The sequence below is a fragment of the Bolinopsis microptera genome, chromosome 12 (assembly GCF_026151205.1).
Source record: "Bolinopsis microptera isolate Bmic1 chromosome 12, MBARI_Bmic_1.0, whole genome shotgun sequence".
NCBI classification, from domain to species: domain Eukaryota; kingdom Metazoa; phylum Ctenophora; class Tentaculata; order Lobata; family Bolinopsidae; genus Bolinopsis; species Bolinopsis microptera.
Window position 1 is genome coordinate 4,123,619 of NC_087083.1, and position 15,099 is coordinate 4,138,717.

At 38.2% G+C, this 15,099-nt stretch overlaps 1 protein-coding gene across 1 annotated transcript; it reads right to left on the reverse strand.

Annotated features, from left to right (window-relative positions):
• Positions 1-47: 47 nt before the first annotated feature.
• LOC134823819 (sodium channel protein type 4 subunit alpha-like) lies at positions 48-14,598 on the reverse strand. Its single transcript, XM_063835396.1, has 18 exons — positions 14,442-14,598; positions 13,922-14,130; positions 13,445-13,573; positions 13,091-13,182; positions 12,562-12,788; positions 12,333-12,424; positions 11,045-11,195; positions 10,676-10,816; positions 10,234-10,557; positions 9,771-9,974; positions 9,408-9,584; positions 8,257-8,980; positions 7,691-8,064; positions 7,202-7,398; positions 6,819-7,008; positions 6,460-6,651; positions 2,024-2,668; positions 48-1,784 (listed from the first exon to the last, which is right to left on the reverse strand). The coding sequence occupies exons 1-18, from the start codon at positions 14,562-14,564 to the stop codon at positions 636-638; spliced, it is 5,340 nt and encodes a 1,779-aa protein (XP_063691466.1). The 5' UTR covers positions 14,565-14,598; the 3' UTR covers positions 48-635.
• Positions 14,599-15,099: the final 501 nt, after the last annotated feature.

Genomic DNA, 15,099 nt, shown 5'->3' on the forward strand with positions numbered 1-15,099 from the left:
CATAATCGTTTACGTTATCCATTTACAATATAAAAAAAAGACTTTTAGTAATTTATAAATTGCAGAAAGTTAATTTGATTATTATATATAGCCGGATAATGATTGAATTAGTTATTTTACATTTTACGTTTGTTCTCAAGTGAATACTTTAAATGGATGATGATTAATCACTCTACACTCGACTGTCACGTGACTTAATCACCTCCTTATATGTTATAGATGGCGATATCTCGCTAGGGGAGTATTTTAACTCTATGTCATGACTTATGTGGGGTGATTCGGAATCAGCGTTCGATAATACATCGAATGAAATAGATTTCAATTATCGATCATGGGCCCTTTCAGAAAAATCTCAAAGATCGACTGTAGAGTGATTTTGCACGCTCGACTTTAAATCGTTTTTAGCATTGTATTACATTTTTATTAGGGGCCATGTGCTTAAGGCGTTCAGTATCAAGCATATATGATATAATTATAAGGAGGGAGGTTTTGTAGTACTAGTAGATAAACCCTTTATATTATTATTACTTTGATAAACGCTCCAAACTCTTACTCCCAATGATCAGAAATTTGCCCATAGTTGAAAATTCGTCTGAGAAGCAATTAAATCTAATGCCATCTGGAGTGATTAGAAATCAGCGTTCAAATATAAGTCTTAGATTTTTCACTCCAGGGAAAGGTTTAATTTCAGGATCAAAAGATTCATTGTCAGTTTTTTGCACTCTCTCGAAAGGTTCAGTTTCTTGTACTTCCTCGAAAGATTCAATTTTACTTTCTTGCACTCCTTCGAAAGGTTTATTTTCATTTTCTTGCATTCCCTCGAAAGATTCAGTTTCTTGCACTTCCTTGAAAGGTTCAGTTTCTTGCACTCCCTCGAAAGATTCAATTTTACTTTCTTGCACTCCCTCGAAAGGTTCAGTTTCTTGCATTTTCTCGAAAGATTCAGTTTCAGTTTCTTGCACTCCCTCGAAATGTTCAGTTTCTTGCACTCTCTCGAAAGATTGAGTTTCTTGCATTTTCTCGAAAGATTCAGTTTCATTTTCTTGCACTCCCTCAAAATGTTCATTTTCTTGCACTCCCTCAAAATCTTCAATTGTTGCGTTGGTAATGTCCATACTAACATGTCTCCTGAATGCTTTTTGCAGCACAATCGTCGCACTACACCTCGATCGTACCCTGGTTGTTTTGACGGTCACTATAGAAAGCATTGGGAAGGCTGTTGTAAAGTTTTCAGACATGAGCGATTTAATCATATCAAACTCATCTGCATTGCTATTAGGACCGAGAGTTCGCGAGATAAGAGCCTGAAGAACGTCAATACAATGGGTCCTATCATAAGGATAAAGTGGAATATCCAACTGCAACACTTCCTCCTCTGTAACACCGGGTATCCCTAGAGGTTGTGATAGCTGTCTCACTAGGTCTGGCAACACTCTCACGTTTAGAAATCCTGTCGCTTTCGGATCAAAGACCTTCCATTTCTCGTAAAAGAGATTGATGTCATCTACGTCTACTCCGACCTCGTCATCTTGTTGAGCAATGCTGAAATTGTCTAGGATGACAGCAATATACATGTTTACCATGATCAAGAAAGCGATGAGAATGAAGGAAGAAATGTAGACAATAGCAAAACCCTTGGACCCACAGTCTCCGGGAGAGTCTGCGGTAGAAACACTGCAGTCTGGCGGGGAGACCATGAGGGCATCTAGCACATCATTCCAGCCAGCTGATGTGGCCAACCTTATCATTAGGATTATTGCAGCAGGTGTTCGTTCAAAGTTCATCTGTGAAATGAAATGTTAGGAAACAGTTAGACTGTATATTAAGACGAAAGAAATGGATAATTTAAATTCCCGTCTTGGGTACCTACTATACTTAATGTCAATATCGAGCAGCTGTTAGAAGCCGAGAGGTAAAGGGACAGCACACAAATACCTCGTTCCCTACTTCGCGAATATTTACTAGTGTTTATAACAAAAATTACCATTAACTTTAAAAAGGTTCGAAACTTAAAAAACCAAACCTGGTCATTCAAAACCCCCTGCCTCTTAACTTGACCAAACATCGCCACACCCATCACCGCGTAGATATAAACAATGAGCAGCAGCAAAGTTCCTATGTTTATTAGAGCAGGCAGAGAGCACACTAGGGTGTAGAGGAGTCGTCTGATCCCCTTTGCTACTTGGATAACTCTCAGTATTCGGGCTACCTGGAAAAGTCTTAAACTCCGGAGAATCGAGGGGTCGATCACAAAGTTCTTCACAACACTGTCCAGAGCGATCCCAAGCCAAGCACACATCACAATCACAAAATCAAAGATGTTCCAGGATTTGTAGAAGTAGAATTTGTGGGTACCAATAATCTTAAGGGAAGCCTCAACAGTGTAGATGGCAGTGAAGATGTAGTTAGCATACATCATAGCTTTTTTAAACTCGGGACTAGCTGCATCGTGCTCCATACCCATCTGTACCATGTTCAACAATATCACAATCGTTATCACCACCTCAAACTTTTGGTTTTCAGATAGGTCGTGACAGAACCTCATGAACAGGTTGGTGGGACGGGTGGTCATGCGTATAGGCTTTGTTTTGGTCATTTTCCTGAAGGTTGACATCCATTGGCGTTGTGTGGGTGTGAGAAGTACTCCTAATTGTCCTTTCTCGTCGTACTGAAATAGTTGTGAAACACTTGTGAAACACTTGTGAAACACTTGTGAAACACTTGTGAAGCACTTGTGAAACACTTGTGAAACACTTGTGAAACACTTGCGAAACACTTGTGAAACACTTGCGAAACACTTGTGAAACACTTGTGAAACACTTGTGAAACACTTGTGAAACACTTGCGAAACACTTGCGAAACACTTGTGAAACACTTGTGAAACACTTGTGAAACACTTGCGAAACACTTGTGAAACACTTGTCAAACACTTGTCAAACACTTGTCAAACACTTGTCAAACACTTGTCAAACACTTGTCAAACACTTGTGAAACACTTGTCAAACACTTGTGAAACACTTGTCAAACACTTGTCAAACACTTGTCAAACACTTGTCAAACACTTGTGAAACACTTGTCAAACACTTGTGAAACACTTGTCAAACACTTGTGAAACACTTGTGAAACACTTGTGAAACACTTGTGAAACACTTGTGAAACACTTGTGAGACACTTGTGAGACACTTGTGAAACACTTGTGAAACACTTGTGAAACACTTGTGAAACACTTGTGAAACACTTGTGAAACACTTGTGAGACACTTGTGAAACACTTGTGAAACACTTGTGAAACACTTGTGAAACACTTGTGAAACACTTGCGAAACACTTGCGAAACACTTGTGAAACACTTGTGAAACACTTGTGAAACACTTGTGAAACACTTGTGAAACACTTGTGAAACACTTGTGAAACACTTGTGAAACACTTGTGAAACACTTGTGAAACACTTGTGAAACACTTGTGAAACACTTGTGAAACACTTGTGAAACACTTGTGAAACACTTGTGAAACACTTGTGAAACACTTGTGAAACACTTGTGAAACACTTGTGAAACACTTGTGAAACACTTGTGAAACACTTGTGAAACACTTGTGAAACACTTGCGAAACACTTGTGAAACACTTGTGAAACACTTGTGAAACACTTGTGAAACACTTGCGAAACACTTGTGAAACACTTGTGAAACACTTGTGAAACACTTGTGAAACACTTGCGAAACACTTGCGAAACACTTGTGAAACACTTGTGAAACACTTGTCAAACACTTGTGAAACACTTGTGAAACACTCTTGAAACACTTGTGAAACACTTGTGAAACACTTGTCAAACACTTGTGAAACACTTGTGAAACACTTGTGAAACACTTGTGAAACACTTGTGAAACACTTGTGAAACACTTGTGAAACACTTGTGAAACACTTGTCAAACACTTGTGAAACACTTGTGAAACACTTGAGAAACACTTGTGAAACACTTGTCAAACACTTGTGAAACACTTGTGAAACACTTGAGAAACACTTGTCAAACACTTGTCAAACACTTGTGAAACACTTGTGAAACACTTGTGAAACACTTGTGAAACACTTGTGAAACACTTGTGAAACACTTGTGAAACACTTGTGAAACACTTGAGAAACACTTGTGAAACACTTGTCAAACACTTGTGAAACACTTGTGAAACACTTGTGAAACACTTGTGAAACACTTGTGAAACACTTGTCAAACACTTGTGAAACACTTGTGAAACACTTGTGAAACACTTGTGAAACACTTGTGAAACACTTGTGAAACACTTGTGAAACACTTGTGAAACACTTGTGAAACACTTGTGAAACACTTGTGAAACACTTGTGAAACACTTGTGAAACACTTGCGAAACACTTGCGAAACACTTGTGAAACACTTGTGAAACACTTGTGAAACACTTGTGAAACACTTGTCAAACACTTGTGAAACACTTGTGAAACACTTGTGAAACACTTGTGAAACACTTGTGAAACACTTGTGAAACACTTGTGAAACACTTGTGAAACACTTGCGAAACACTTGCGAAACACTTGCGAAACACTTGTGAAACACTTGTGAAACACTTGTGAAACACTTGTGAAACACTTGTCAAACACTTGTGAAACACTTGTGAAACACTTGTGAAACACTTGTGAAACACTTGTGAAACACTTGTGAAACACTTGTGAAACACTTGTGAAACACTTGTGAAACACTTGTGAAACACTTGTGAAACACTTGTGAAACACTTGTGAAACACTTGTGAAACACTTGTGAAACACTTGTGAAACACTTGTGAAACACTTGTGAAACACTTGTGAAACACTTGTGAAACACTTGCGAAACACTTGCGAAACACTTGCGAAACACTTGCGAAACACTTGTGAAACACTTGTGAAACACTTGTGAAACACTTGTGAAACACTTGTGAAACACTTGTGAAACACTTGCGAAACACTTGCGAAACACTTGCGAAACACTTGTGAAACACTTGTGAAACACTTGTGAAACACTTGTGAAACACTTGTCAAACACTTGTGAAACACTTGTGAAACACTTGTGAAACACTTGTGAAACACTTGTGAAACACTTGTGAAACACTTGTGAAACACTTGTGAAACACTTGTGAAACACTTGTGAAACACTTGTGAAACACTTGTGAAACACTTGTGAAACACTTGTGAAACACTTGTGAAACACTTGTGAAACACTTGTGAAACACTTGTGAAACACTTGTGAAACACTTGTGAAACACTTGCGAAACACTTGTGAAACACTTGCGAAACACTTGCGAAACACTTGTGAAACACTTGTGAAACACTTGTGAAACACTTGTGAAACACTTGTGAAACACTTGTGAAACACTTGTGAAACACTTGCGAAACACTTGTGAAACACTTGTGAAACACTTGTGAAACACTTGCGAAACACTTGTGAAACACTTGTGAAACACTTGTGAAACACTTGCGAAACACTTGTGAAACACTTGCGAAACACTTGTGAAACACTTGCGAAACACTTGTGAAACACTTGCGAAACACTTGTGAAACACTTGTGAAACACTTGTGAAACACTTGCGAAACACTTGCGAAACACTTGTGAAACACTTGCGAAACACTTGCGAAACACTTGTGAAACACTTGCGAAACACTTGTGAAACACTTGTGAAACACTTGTGAAACACTTGCGAAACACTTGTGAAACACTTGTGAAACACTTGTGAAACACTTGTCAAACACTTGTGAAACACTTGTGAAACACTTGTGAAACACTTGTGAAACACTTGTGAAACACTTGTGAAACACTTGTGAAACACTTGTGAAACACTTGCGAAACACTTGTGAAACACTTGTGAAACACTTGTGAAACACTTGTGAAACACTTGCGAAACACTTGTGAAACACTTGTGAAACACTTGTGAAACACTTGTGAAACACTTGTGAAACACTTGTGAAACACTTGTGAAACACTTGTCAAACACTTGTGAAACACTTGTGAAACACTTGTGAAACACTTGCGAAACACTTGTGAAACACTTGCGAAACACTTGTGAAACACTTGCGAAACACTTGTGAAACACTTGCGAAACACTTGTGAAACACTTGCGAAACACTTGTGAAACACTTGTGAAACACTTGTGAAACACTTGCGAAACACTTGTGAAACACTTGCGAAACACTTGTGAAACACTTGCGAAACACTTGTGAAACACTTGTGAAACACTTGCGAAACACTTGTGAAACACTTGTGAAACACTTGCGAAACACTTGTGAAACACTTGTGAAACACTTGCGAAACACTTGTGAAACACTTGTGAAACACTCGCGAAACACTTGCGAAACACTTGTGAAACACTTGTGAAACACTTGTCAAACACTCATTCATTTGTGTGCACTCAGGGGTCAGAAGACTCAAATGTATAACTAACTAATCTACCACATTTTCTACTGACCTCTTTTTTCAGTCTGTTGAAGTTATCGATAACAACTCCAACCAGCAGTTTTAACGTGAAGAAGGAACCAATAAATATGAACACCAAAAAGAACACGTATGCTTTAAAGTTGTGCTCAAAAGATGGCTGTTTATCTATGCCCACGGAGTCGATGGCATCATCCATAACCTCCATCCAGCCCTCAAATGTAGCCTGGAAATGAAAGGATGGTCGTATATAATATACATATAATTATATTGATAACCTCCATCCAGCCCTCAAATGTAGCCTGGAAATGAAAGGATGGTCGTTACACGATATTTAAACATATAATTATATTGAGAATGAAGCTTCCAAGTAAGAATTAAGGGTTTACTAACCACTTGGTACAAAGCAACGAATGCCATTATTGTGTTATCAAAGTTAATTTTTGAATTCTGCCACGCGTCTTGTCCAAATTGTGCTATACACATAGTCTTGTTCTTGATTTCAGTACTCTTATTATCCAATGGTCCATCATCTCCAACACACTTGTAAAACGTGTTTCCAAAGAACTGGACTCCCAATATACTGAAAATGTTCGTTTATTTTGGTTATCAAATAAAAATCCCATAAATCTCAATCAGAAATTTGTGGAAAGTTGCCAAAACTGTGTTCGGATTTGTTATCTAGCTTTTAAAAGCTTACAAGTGACTGCAATTCAAAATAGAGCTATACTTATAGCTGAATATACATTTTGCAAGTTATCGAACCCAAAACAAACCAGAAAACAAGCCAAAGGACCAAGCAAACCAAAGACACATTTCCAAATGAGGGAATTGAGGAAATCAGGGCGTTTACTGAAAGTCTCATCCCTTTCCAGCGAGATATGGCCCTCAAGGGTCTTAACGCTCTGAAAGACCTGATAACTTTCAAACCACCAATGTTGGCATTACTCGCTACAGTGCTGACTATTGATATCTGCGGAGTTGTAAAGTATGGGAAAATAGTATTTATTAGAGCGTTTCGGTACAAGTTAAACTTTAAACAAAGTATTCGTGTTACGGAGCAAGGATTTGAAATGGCTTTTAGCCGCTTAAAATATTTCCATCCATTTTGCAATCACAACATTATAATCAACAAAATAAATGTAGTATTGTGTATGTGCGTATATTAGATATGAGGAATGTTATGGTATTAATATGATGTTTTAGTGTACCGGATGAAATGTATTTCACAATTATTATAATCGTCAACAAGTTGAATAACTTACCGTGACAACAAGTGAATCAATCCAGTTCCAGGCGGACTCGAAGTAATTTATCACGCCGAATGTAAAGAGCTTGAGGCACATCTCAACAGTAAAGACTACAACATAAAACAAATTGAGAGTATCAACTATCCGCTTCAGAGAAGGGGATGTCTCCAACGAGGAGTCTTCAAAAGCGAGGGTAACACTAGAAGCCATAATCAAGATAAGGATAGTCCAATCGAAGACTTTGTGTTGCACAATCCGTCTAGTGGCTTCCCGGAACATGGAGCAACAAACACAGAGAGGTCTACAGCAGATACTACAGCACTGGCAACAGTCGTCACAGCTGTAGGGGTCGTTACCCTCGTGTTCGTCCACGTCTATCATATTCATGTCTAGTGAAGAGAGCAGTACATGAGAAGGGGGGGGGGGGGGGGGGGGCATAAAATAGGGGAGGCATAAAATAGGGGGGGGGGGGCATAAAATAGGGGGGGGGGGGGGGGGGTGGGGGCAATAAAATAGGGGGGGGGGGGGGGCATAAAATAGGGGGTATAAAATTAAAATAGGTTTGATAATAATAATCTTACATTCAGATCCCTCGCTGTACTCAGAAGATGCGCCGTTACCGTGGTTACCACAGTTACCGTGGTTACCACAGTTACCAGGGTTATCACTGTTACCAGGGTTATCACTGTTACCAGGGTTTCGGCGATGTCTGCACGGGGTCTTCATGCGCTCAAGAGCAGTCAGATCTAGTGTTGACATTCTTATCTCTGAAGCTAATTTGTGTTTACTTTTTGTTATGTTAAACAGTTTCTTTTTTAAGAAAGCGGTCAGAGATACCTCTTTTTCAGCAACTTCCGCCGCAGTTTCTTTCTTCTCATTGATTGATTCCGACCCAAATGCGTTGAGCAGAAGCGCCAAGAAGAGATTGAGAAGAAGGAAGTTGCCCAGAACCAAAGCCCCCAAGTAAAACAGAACAGGCCACATCTGGCCCCGAGTAACTTGGAGAGTCTCCCAAAGTAGCTCAATCCATTCGCCACACAGTATACGGAACACTAAGACAAAAGAATGGTAGAAGTCCTGGTAATTCCAGCGCGGCATGTTACCATAGCTGTCCGGGTGGAGGGCCTCGTTGTTGAAGAAGTTTTCATATTCCTTCTTGAATAGGTTCATCCCAATTACGGAGACAGTGAATATTACAACTCCCAATATTATGGATAAATACATTAAACCTGATATTGACTCAGCTATGATGTCGATCAGCGCCTTCATAGTATTCCACGACTTTGCTAGTCGAAATACCCGCAGCTGAAAGAGAGTTTGAGCTTGTTAATATGTATTGCGCTGATACATAAAGTTGAGTAAATATATTAGTAAATAAATGTGGAAACGTTACCCATATTTACCCCACCAGTATCCGTAATTCATATTTATAAGTTATCACGTGAAAGTCTTTTGTTTTAGTTGTTATTAATCAAATATTTACGAAAAATTGAACAGCACGATTAAGCAACAATTAGGTCGTTAAAATTAACTTAATTTACAACTTATCTTAATCTATAAATTATCTTCATTTTAAACAATACTCCATTTAATCTACAAATTAACTCAATTTAAAACAAAACTTAACTTCATTTACAAATTAACTTAATTAATGATAATTGATTTTACTTACAAATTAACTTAATTAATGATAATTAGTTTTACTTACAAATTAATTCAATTAACAACATACCACTCTGAGAGACCGCAAGCCGGAAACATTGAAAGAAGCATTTTCAAGATTTAATTCAACTAGTGACACAATCACGATTATCGCATCGAAAATGTTCCATTTCGTTTTCCAAAACTCTGTTGGAAGTAAACCAACTAGTTTTATAACCAATTCTGTTGTAAAGATCCATGTTAGACACTGAAAATAGATCCTAATTATTTGATACTAAAAACCCAAGTAGAAATACATGCCTAAAATAATATATCAAATAAAATTCTTGATTGAAAAATATTGAATCCCTGATTTGTATTTTATAAATCAGATGGTAACAATATCAATGATTATATGTAATACATATAACAAAATAAAATTTATTTAATTTACATCGTTAACTTTAGAGAGGACCTCTCCCATCTCCTCACTGATACCATGGGAGTCCAGGGCTAGACAAAGTGTATTCAGAACAATACAGCCCATCACTCCGTTCTCAAACCAGAAACTATAAATAAAACTCCTTATCTGACTGCGGAACCAGGTCCACACGTCACACAATATTTCGTAGTATGTTTCTTTTGTTGGGTCCTTTACCTTGAAGAGAGCAGTACATGAGGGGGGGGGGGGGGGGCATAAAATAGGGGGGGGGGGGGGGGGGCATAAAATATCACGTCACCCAATATCTCGTAGTATGTTTCTTTTGTTGGGTCCTTTATCTTGGGACCCCAGGCTATTATATTTATGTTCATAATCATATAGATAATAATAATCATATAATAAAATAATTCATAATCATATATATAGCCGAATAGAGATTCGGCGGAATGACAGCGCCAGTAAATAGGTCCTATACCTTGACCTCCGGGTACACTCCAAACATCTTGTACCACAGGAACTGTTTAGAGCAGCAGATCTTGAGAGCAGCCAGGAAGCCCCGTTTGGGGGGTCTCCGTGTGTCACGTGGTGTAAATACTGTGTTCTGATTGGTTGTGTGGGGTCTCTTGGGCAACCCGTAAGTGTAGTCTAGGTAATAGGCAGAGTGACTCAGGTGGGGGGAGTCGTTGTTGAACGATTGTGTAACGGTGTAACTTTCGCGGGGAGTGAGGGGAGTGAGGGGCCATGACGGGTGGTTTTCGTCTTCTTTGTTGGAATCAACGTCCGACTTAGTTGAACATGCCTGCGGTAATAATTTATTGATTTGAGATCACCAATATAGGACCAGTTTACCATTATGTAAACAATGATGTTATCAAAATTAACTGAAGGACTATCATGGTCCACGTGTAAATCATTACCTTTTCTTTTTGTGGAGCCAAGACTTCCTGCTCATAAGAAATAAAAACAACCGCCAGGACCAGGTTAAGGAGGTAGAAGGACCCGAAGAAGACAACAATTAGAAAGTAGAAGATGTAGATCTCCCCACTAGCCCCTAACACCTGGAGAAAATATTATATTTTTAAAAACATTATATTTCACCAAATGAATAATTTCAAAGACTATATAAAATGTTGATCCGCCTAAAATCTGTGATACAAACCTTGCCGTAAACATACCTGGAAGAAACAGTAAAGTGGGTATAATAGTATAGGGGACAGGGGTGAATAGTATATACTAATAGTAAGTATTATAATGTAGGGTTGGGACCTACAATCCGTGATACAAACCTTGCCGTAAATATCCTCCCAGAAGTCGAGAGTGATCAGTTGAGCACAGGTCAACATAGCCGAGCCGAAGTTATCGAAACTAGTGTAACCGTCGTTAGGGTTGATATCTGTTTGTAAACATACACTAGCGTCCGGACACTGCCGTGTTCCCCTGAAATTAATTTGAGAATGTGAGTGATACCTAGCAACCAGGTAGTGTTACCTAGCAACCAGGTAGTGTTACCTAGTTACCTAGTAGTGTTACCTAGCAACCAGATAGTGTTACCTAGTTACCAGGTAGTGTTACCTAGCAACCAGGTAGTGTTACCTAGCAACCAGGTAGTGTTACCTAGTGACCAGGTAGTGTTACCTAGTGACCAGGTAGTGTTACCTAGTTACCAGGTAGTGTTACCTAGCAACCAGGTAGTGTTACCTAGCAACCAGGTAGTGTTACCTAGTGACCAGGTAGTGTTACCTAGTGACCAGGTAGTGTTACCTAGCAACCAGGTAGTGTTACCTAGCAACCAGGTAGTGTTACCTAGCAACCAGGTAGTGTTACCTAGTGACCAGGTAGTGTTACCTAGCAACCAGGTAGTGTTACCTAGCAACCAGGTAGTGTTACCTAGTGACCAGGTTACAGGTAGTGTTACCTAGTGACCAGGTAGTGTAACCTAGTGACCAGGTAGTGTTACCTAGCAACCAGGTAGTGTTACCTAGTGACCAGGTTACAGGTAGTGTTACCTAGTGACCAGGTAGTGTAACCTAGTGACCAGGTAGTGTTACCTAGTGACCAGGTAGTGTTACCTAGTGACCAGGTAGTGTTACCTAGCAACCAGGTAGTGATACCTAGTTACCAGGTAGTGTTACCTAGTGACCAGGTAGTGTTACCTAGTGACCAGGTAGTGTTACCTAGCAACCAGGTAGTGATACCTAGTTACCAGGCAGTGTTACTTAGTGACCAGGTAGTGTTACCTAGTGACCAGGTAGTGTTACCTAGTTACCAGGTAGTGTTACCTAGTGACCAGGTAGTGTTACCTAGTGACCAGGTAGTGTTACCTAGTGACCAGGTAGTGTTACCTAGTGACCAGGTAGTGTTACCTAGCAACCAGGTAGAGAGGTTGTTTCCTCTTTTTTTCTGTAAAAAATATTTGATTTTGCATTGGAAACTTTGATAAATACAAAAAACATCTCCTAATATGGGATACAACGAACCCTGCTAGTGCTCTTGTAGTTGTGGAGAATCTTAAAACATGAGCAGATCTAAAACCCTAATTGCGGTTATGTAACTTTTAAAATCAGTTAATCTTACGGCGCGTTCGGAGGACCACAAATAATGGGATCGTCAGCATCAGGTATCCAGTTTCTGGTATCGTTTATAAAAGCCATCCTCATTTCCTGCACCTGGGGTTATAAATATCATGCAATAATATCACGTGTTTTGTGCTACATTTTTTAAACATCAATTTTGTATCTATAATAACATTACATATATTTGAAGTAAACATTGGCCAGTAAGTAAAGGTGATCCCCAAACAAACCTCCTCAGATAGAAACCCAACATCGTCCGGTTTAACGCCCCACCACTCCTCGTGACGTGAGGTCGTGTTCACTAGATCTGGTGCTGTGATGCAACGGTTCCTGAGCTGCCCCATGAAGACCTGCAGGCCGATAATAGCCAGGACAGCTAAGAAGAAGAGGGTCAGTAGCATTATGTCTGAGAGACTCTGCAAGGACTTTAGCAGCGAGTTTACTATTACACGCAAACCTGGAAAAAACGTGTTATGAACTAATTTAATTCGAATTAATAAAATAATTAGGAAGTAATTAAGTAATTAAGTAATTAAGTAATTAAGTAATTAAGTAATTAAGTAATTAAGTAATTAAGTAATTAAGTAATTAAGTAATTAAGTAATTAAGTAATTAAGTAATTAAGTAATTAAGTAATTAAGTAATTAAGTAATTAAGTAATTAAGTAATTAAGTAATTAAGTAATTAAGTAATTAAGTAATTAAGTAATTAAGTAATTAAGTAATTAAGTAATTAAGTAATAATTACATTATCACTAACCTGGAACTACAGCAATAGTTCGCAGTGCTCTTAGAACTTTCAAAGCTTTTATAAACGAGAATTCGTTGAGTTGTTCCACCAAAGTGAGATATCTAAAACAATGAAGTATATATATATATATATAAGTAGTGGTGTTGATTCATAACGAGTTTTGGTAAGCTTGAAAATAAACAGGATACATCGACTATAGTAGCAGGGGCGTATTAATATTTTATTTTCAAGATATAATTGCATTTAATGTTAATGTTAAGAAGTTAAAAGATAAGCATGTTTGTGGTCACTAGATAACACAACCTGGTAAGTGGTACCACTAGGTAACACTAACAGTCACCGCTAATGTTAAAAGCAACTTACCCGAAGAATACAACAACAAAGTCTAATATATTCCAAGGGTCCCTCAGATAGGCGTGTTTGTGGAACGCGAACCCTCTAGCCAGAACTTTTACAATAACTTCCAATGTGTAAATCACTGCAAAGGCGTACCTGGAGTGCCCTTGTTATTGTTAATTTAGTTAATATTAATCAATTATTAAAGTTGTAATACTTTCAACACTATAGTAAATAATTTGAGATCATGAATACGATGTTGTCACAATGTCACATTGAAACGCCTTTTCCTTGTCGCATCAAACGGGATCAATAGAAATTTACCCAAGAAAACATAAATTATTAAACATACTTAATCAAACCATCAAACAGTCGAACAAAGATATTGTCCTGAAGCCATTATTATACAATTTCATCTCTTGTTGCTGGTTTCAGTTTAACAACGTTTAAAAGGGCCTAAAGTAACTGGGGACCTTAAAATAACTTTACTTGGGGTTCACTTACTCTATGTAAGGTGCCTCCGTGTCGGCAGCAAGAAGAACACAGTTGATAAGGATAAGAGAAATGATGAAGTGATCGAACCACTGAGTACATATAATTCGTATACAGAATCTCCTTACGAGACTCCTGGAAGAAAGAAGGAATAGAGACTTTTCTTTGCTGAAGCGGAAGGATTCCTTCTTTCCCATGCGCTTGTTGACTAGGCTGAACGTCTGGACATATTTTTAGTTTTAGTTGAATTGCTCTTGGTTGGTAGGTAACACTACCTGGTCACTAGGTAACACTACCTGGTTGCTAGGTAACATTACCTGGTCACTAGGTAACACTACCTGGTCACTAGGTAACACTACCTGGTCACTAGGTAATACTACCTGGTCACTAGGTAACACTATCTGGTCACTAGGTAAAACTACCTGGTCACAATCTGTGAAAATGAAGGCTAAAAGGTTTAGAAATGTTTACACAAACATTGATTTTCTTATTTTGAGATTTTGCGCTTGAAAACAAAAGTTATTTTAATTACCCCTGAACAGTCTGAGTAATGATTGCAGAACCCAACATCGTCTACAATCTTCTTTTTTCTCGACTGGTTAAGTAACTTGCCAGCATTGGCTCTATTAGCGGAGGGAGTAAAATGTACTGACATGAAATCAGCTCTATCTTCTTACTCCTGCATCACTGTAAGGGCAATACCTCGTGATAAGGTGTGAATAAGCACAATTGCACATTTTAACAGGGCCATTTAATAAAGTATTTTCACAATACAAATTAGAAATTAGTAAAATTTACGAAGCAAAAATAATGGCTCGGAATCAAGTACCAGCAGAAATAATTTCTACTTTGAAAATCTGCATATTTATTATTTATCAAGTGAAATGTATGTGCACAAATTTTCTAGGATTAATCTCATATTGAATATGGGTCATTATATATACAAGGGAAAATGGGGGACAAATACTATGACTTAGTCAAATCTCGAAGACACAATCAAAATAATACTGATGAGATTAATTTACATTCGCAGTAACTATCTAGTGTAACCTGAACCTTGTCTTTTTATATTAAAATATTAACATTTTAATTGTGTATTTCGTTAAGATAAAGTGGAGGGGCTCTGTGGTGTAGTTTCTTAAAGTTAATTTACTTAAATAGTTCTATATAAGTTGAGTTATTTAAACCTA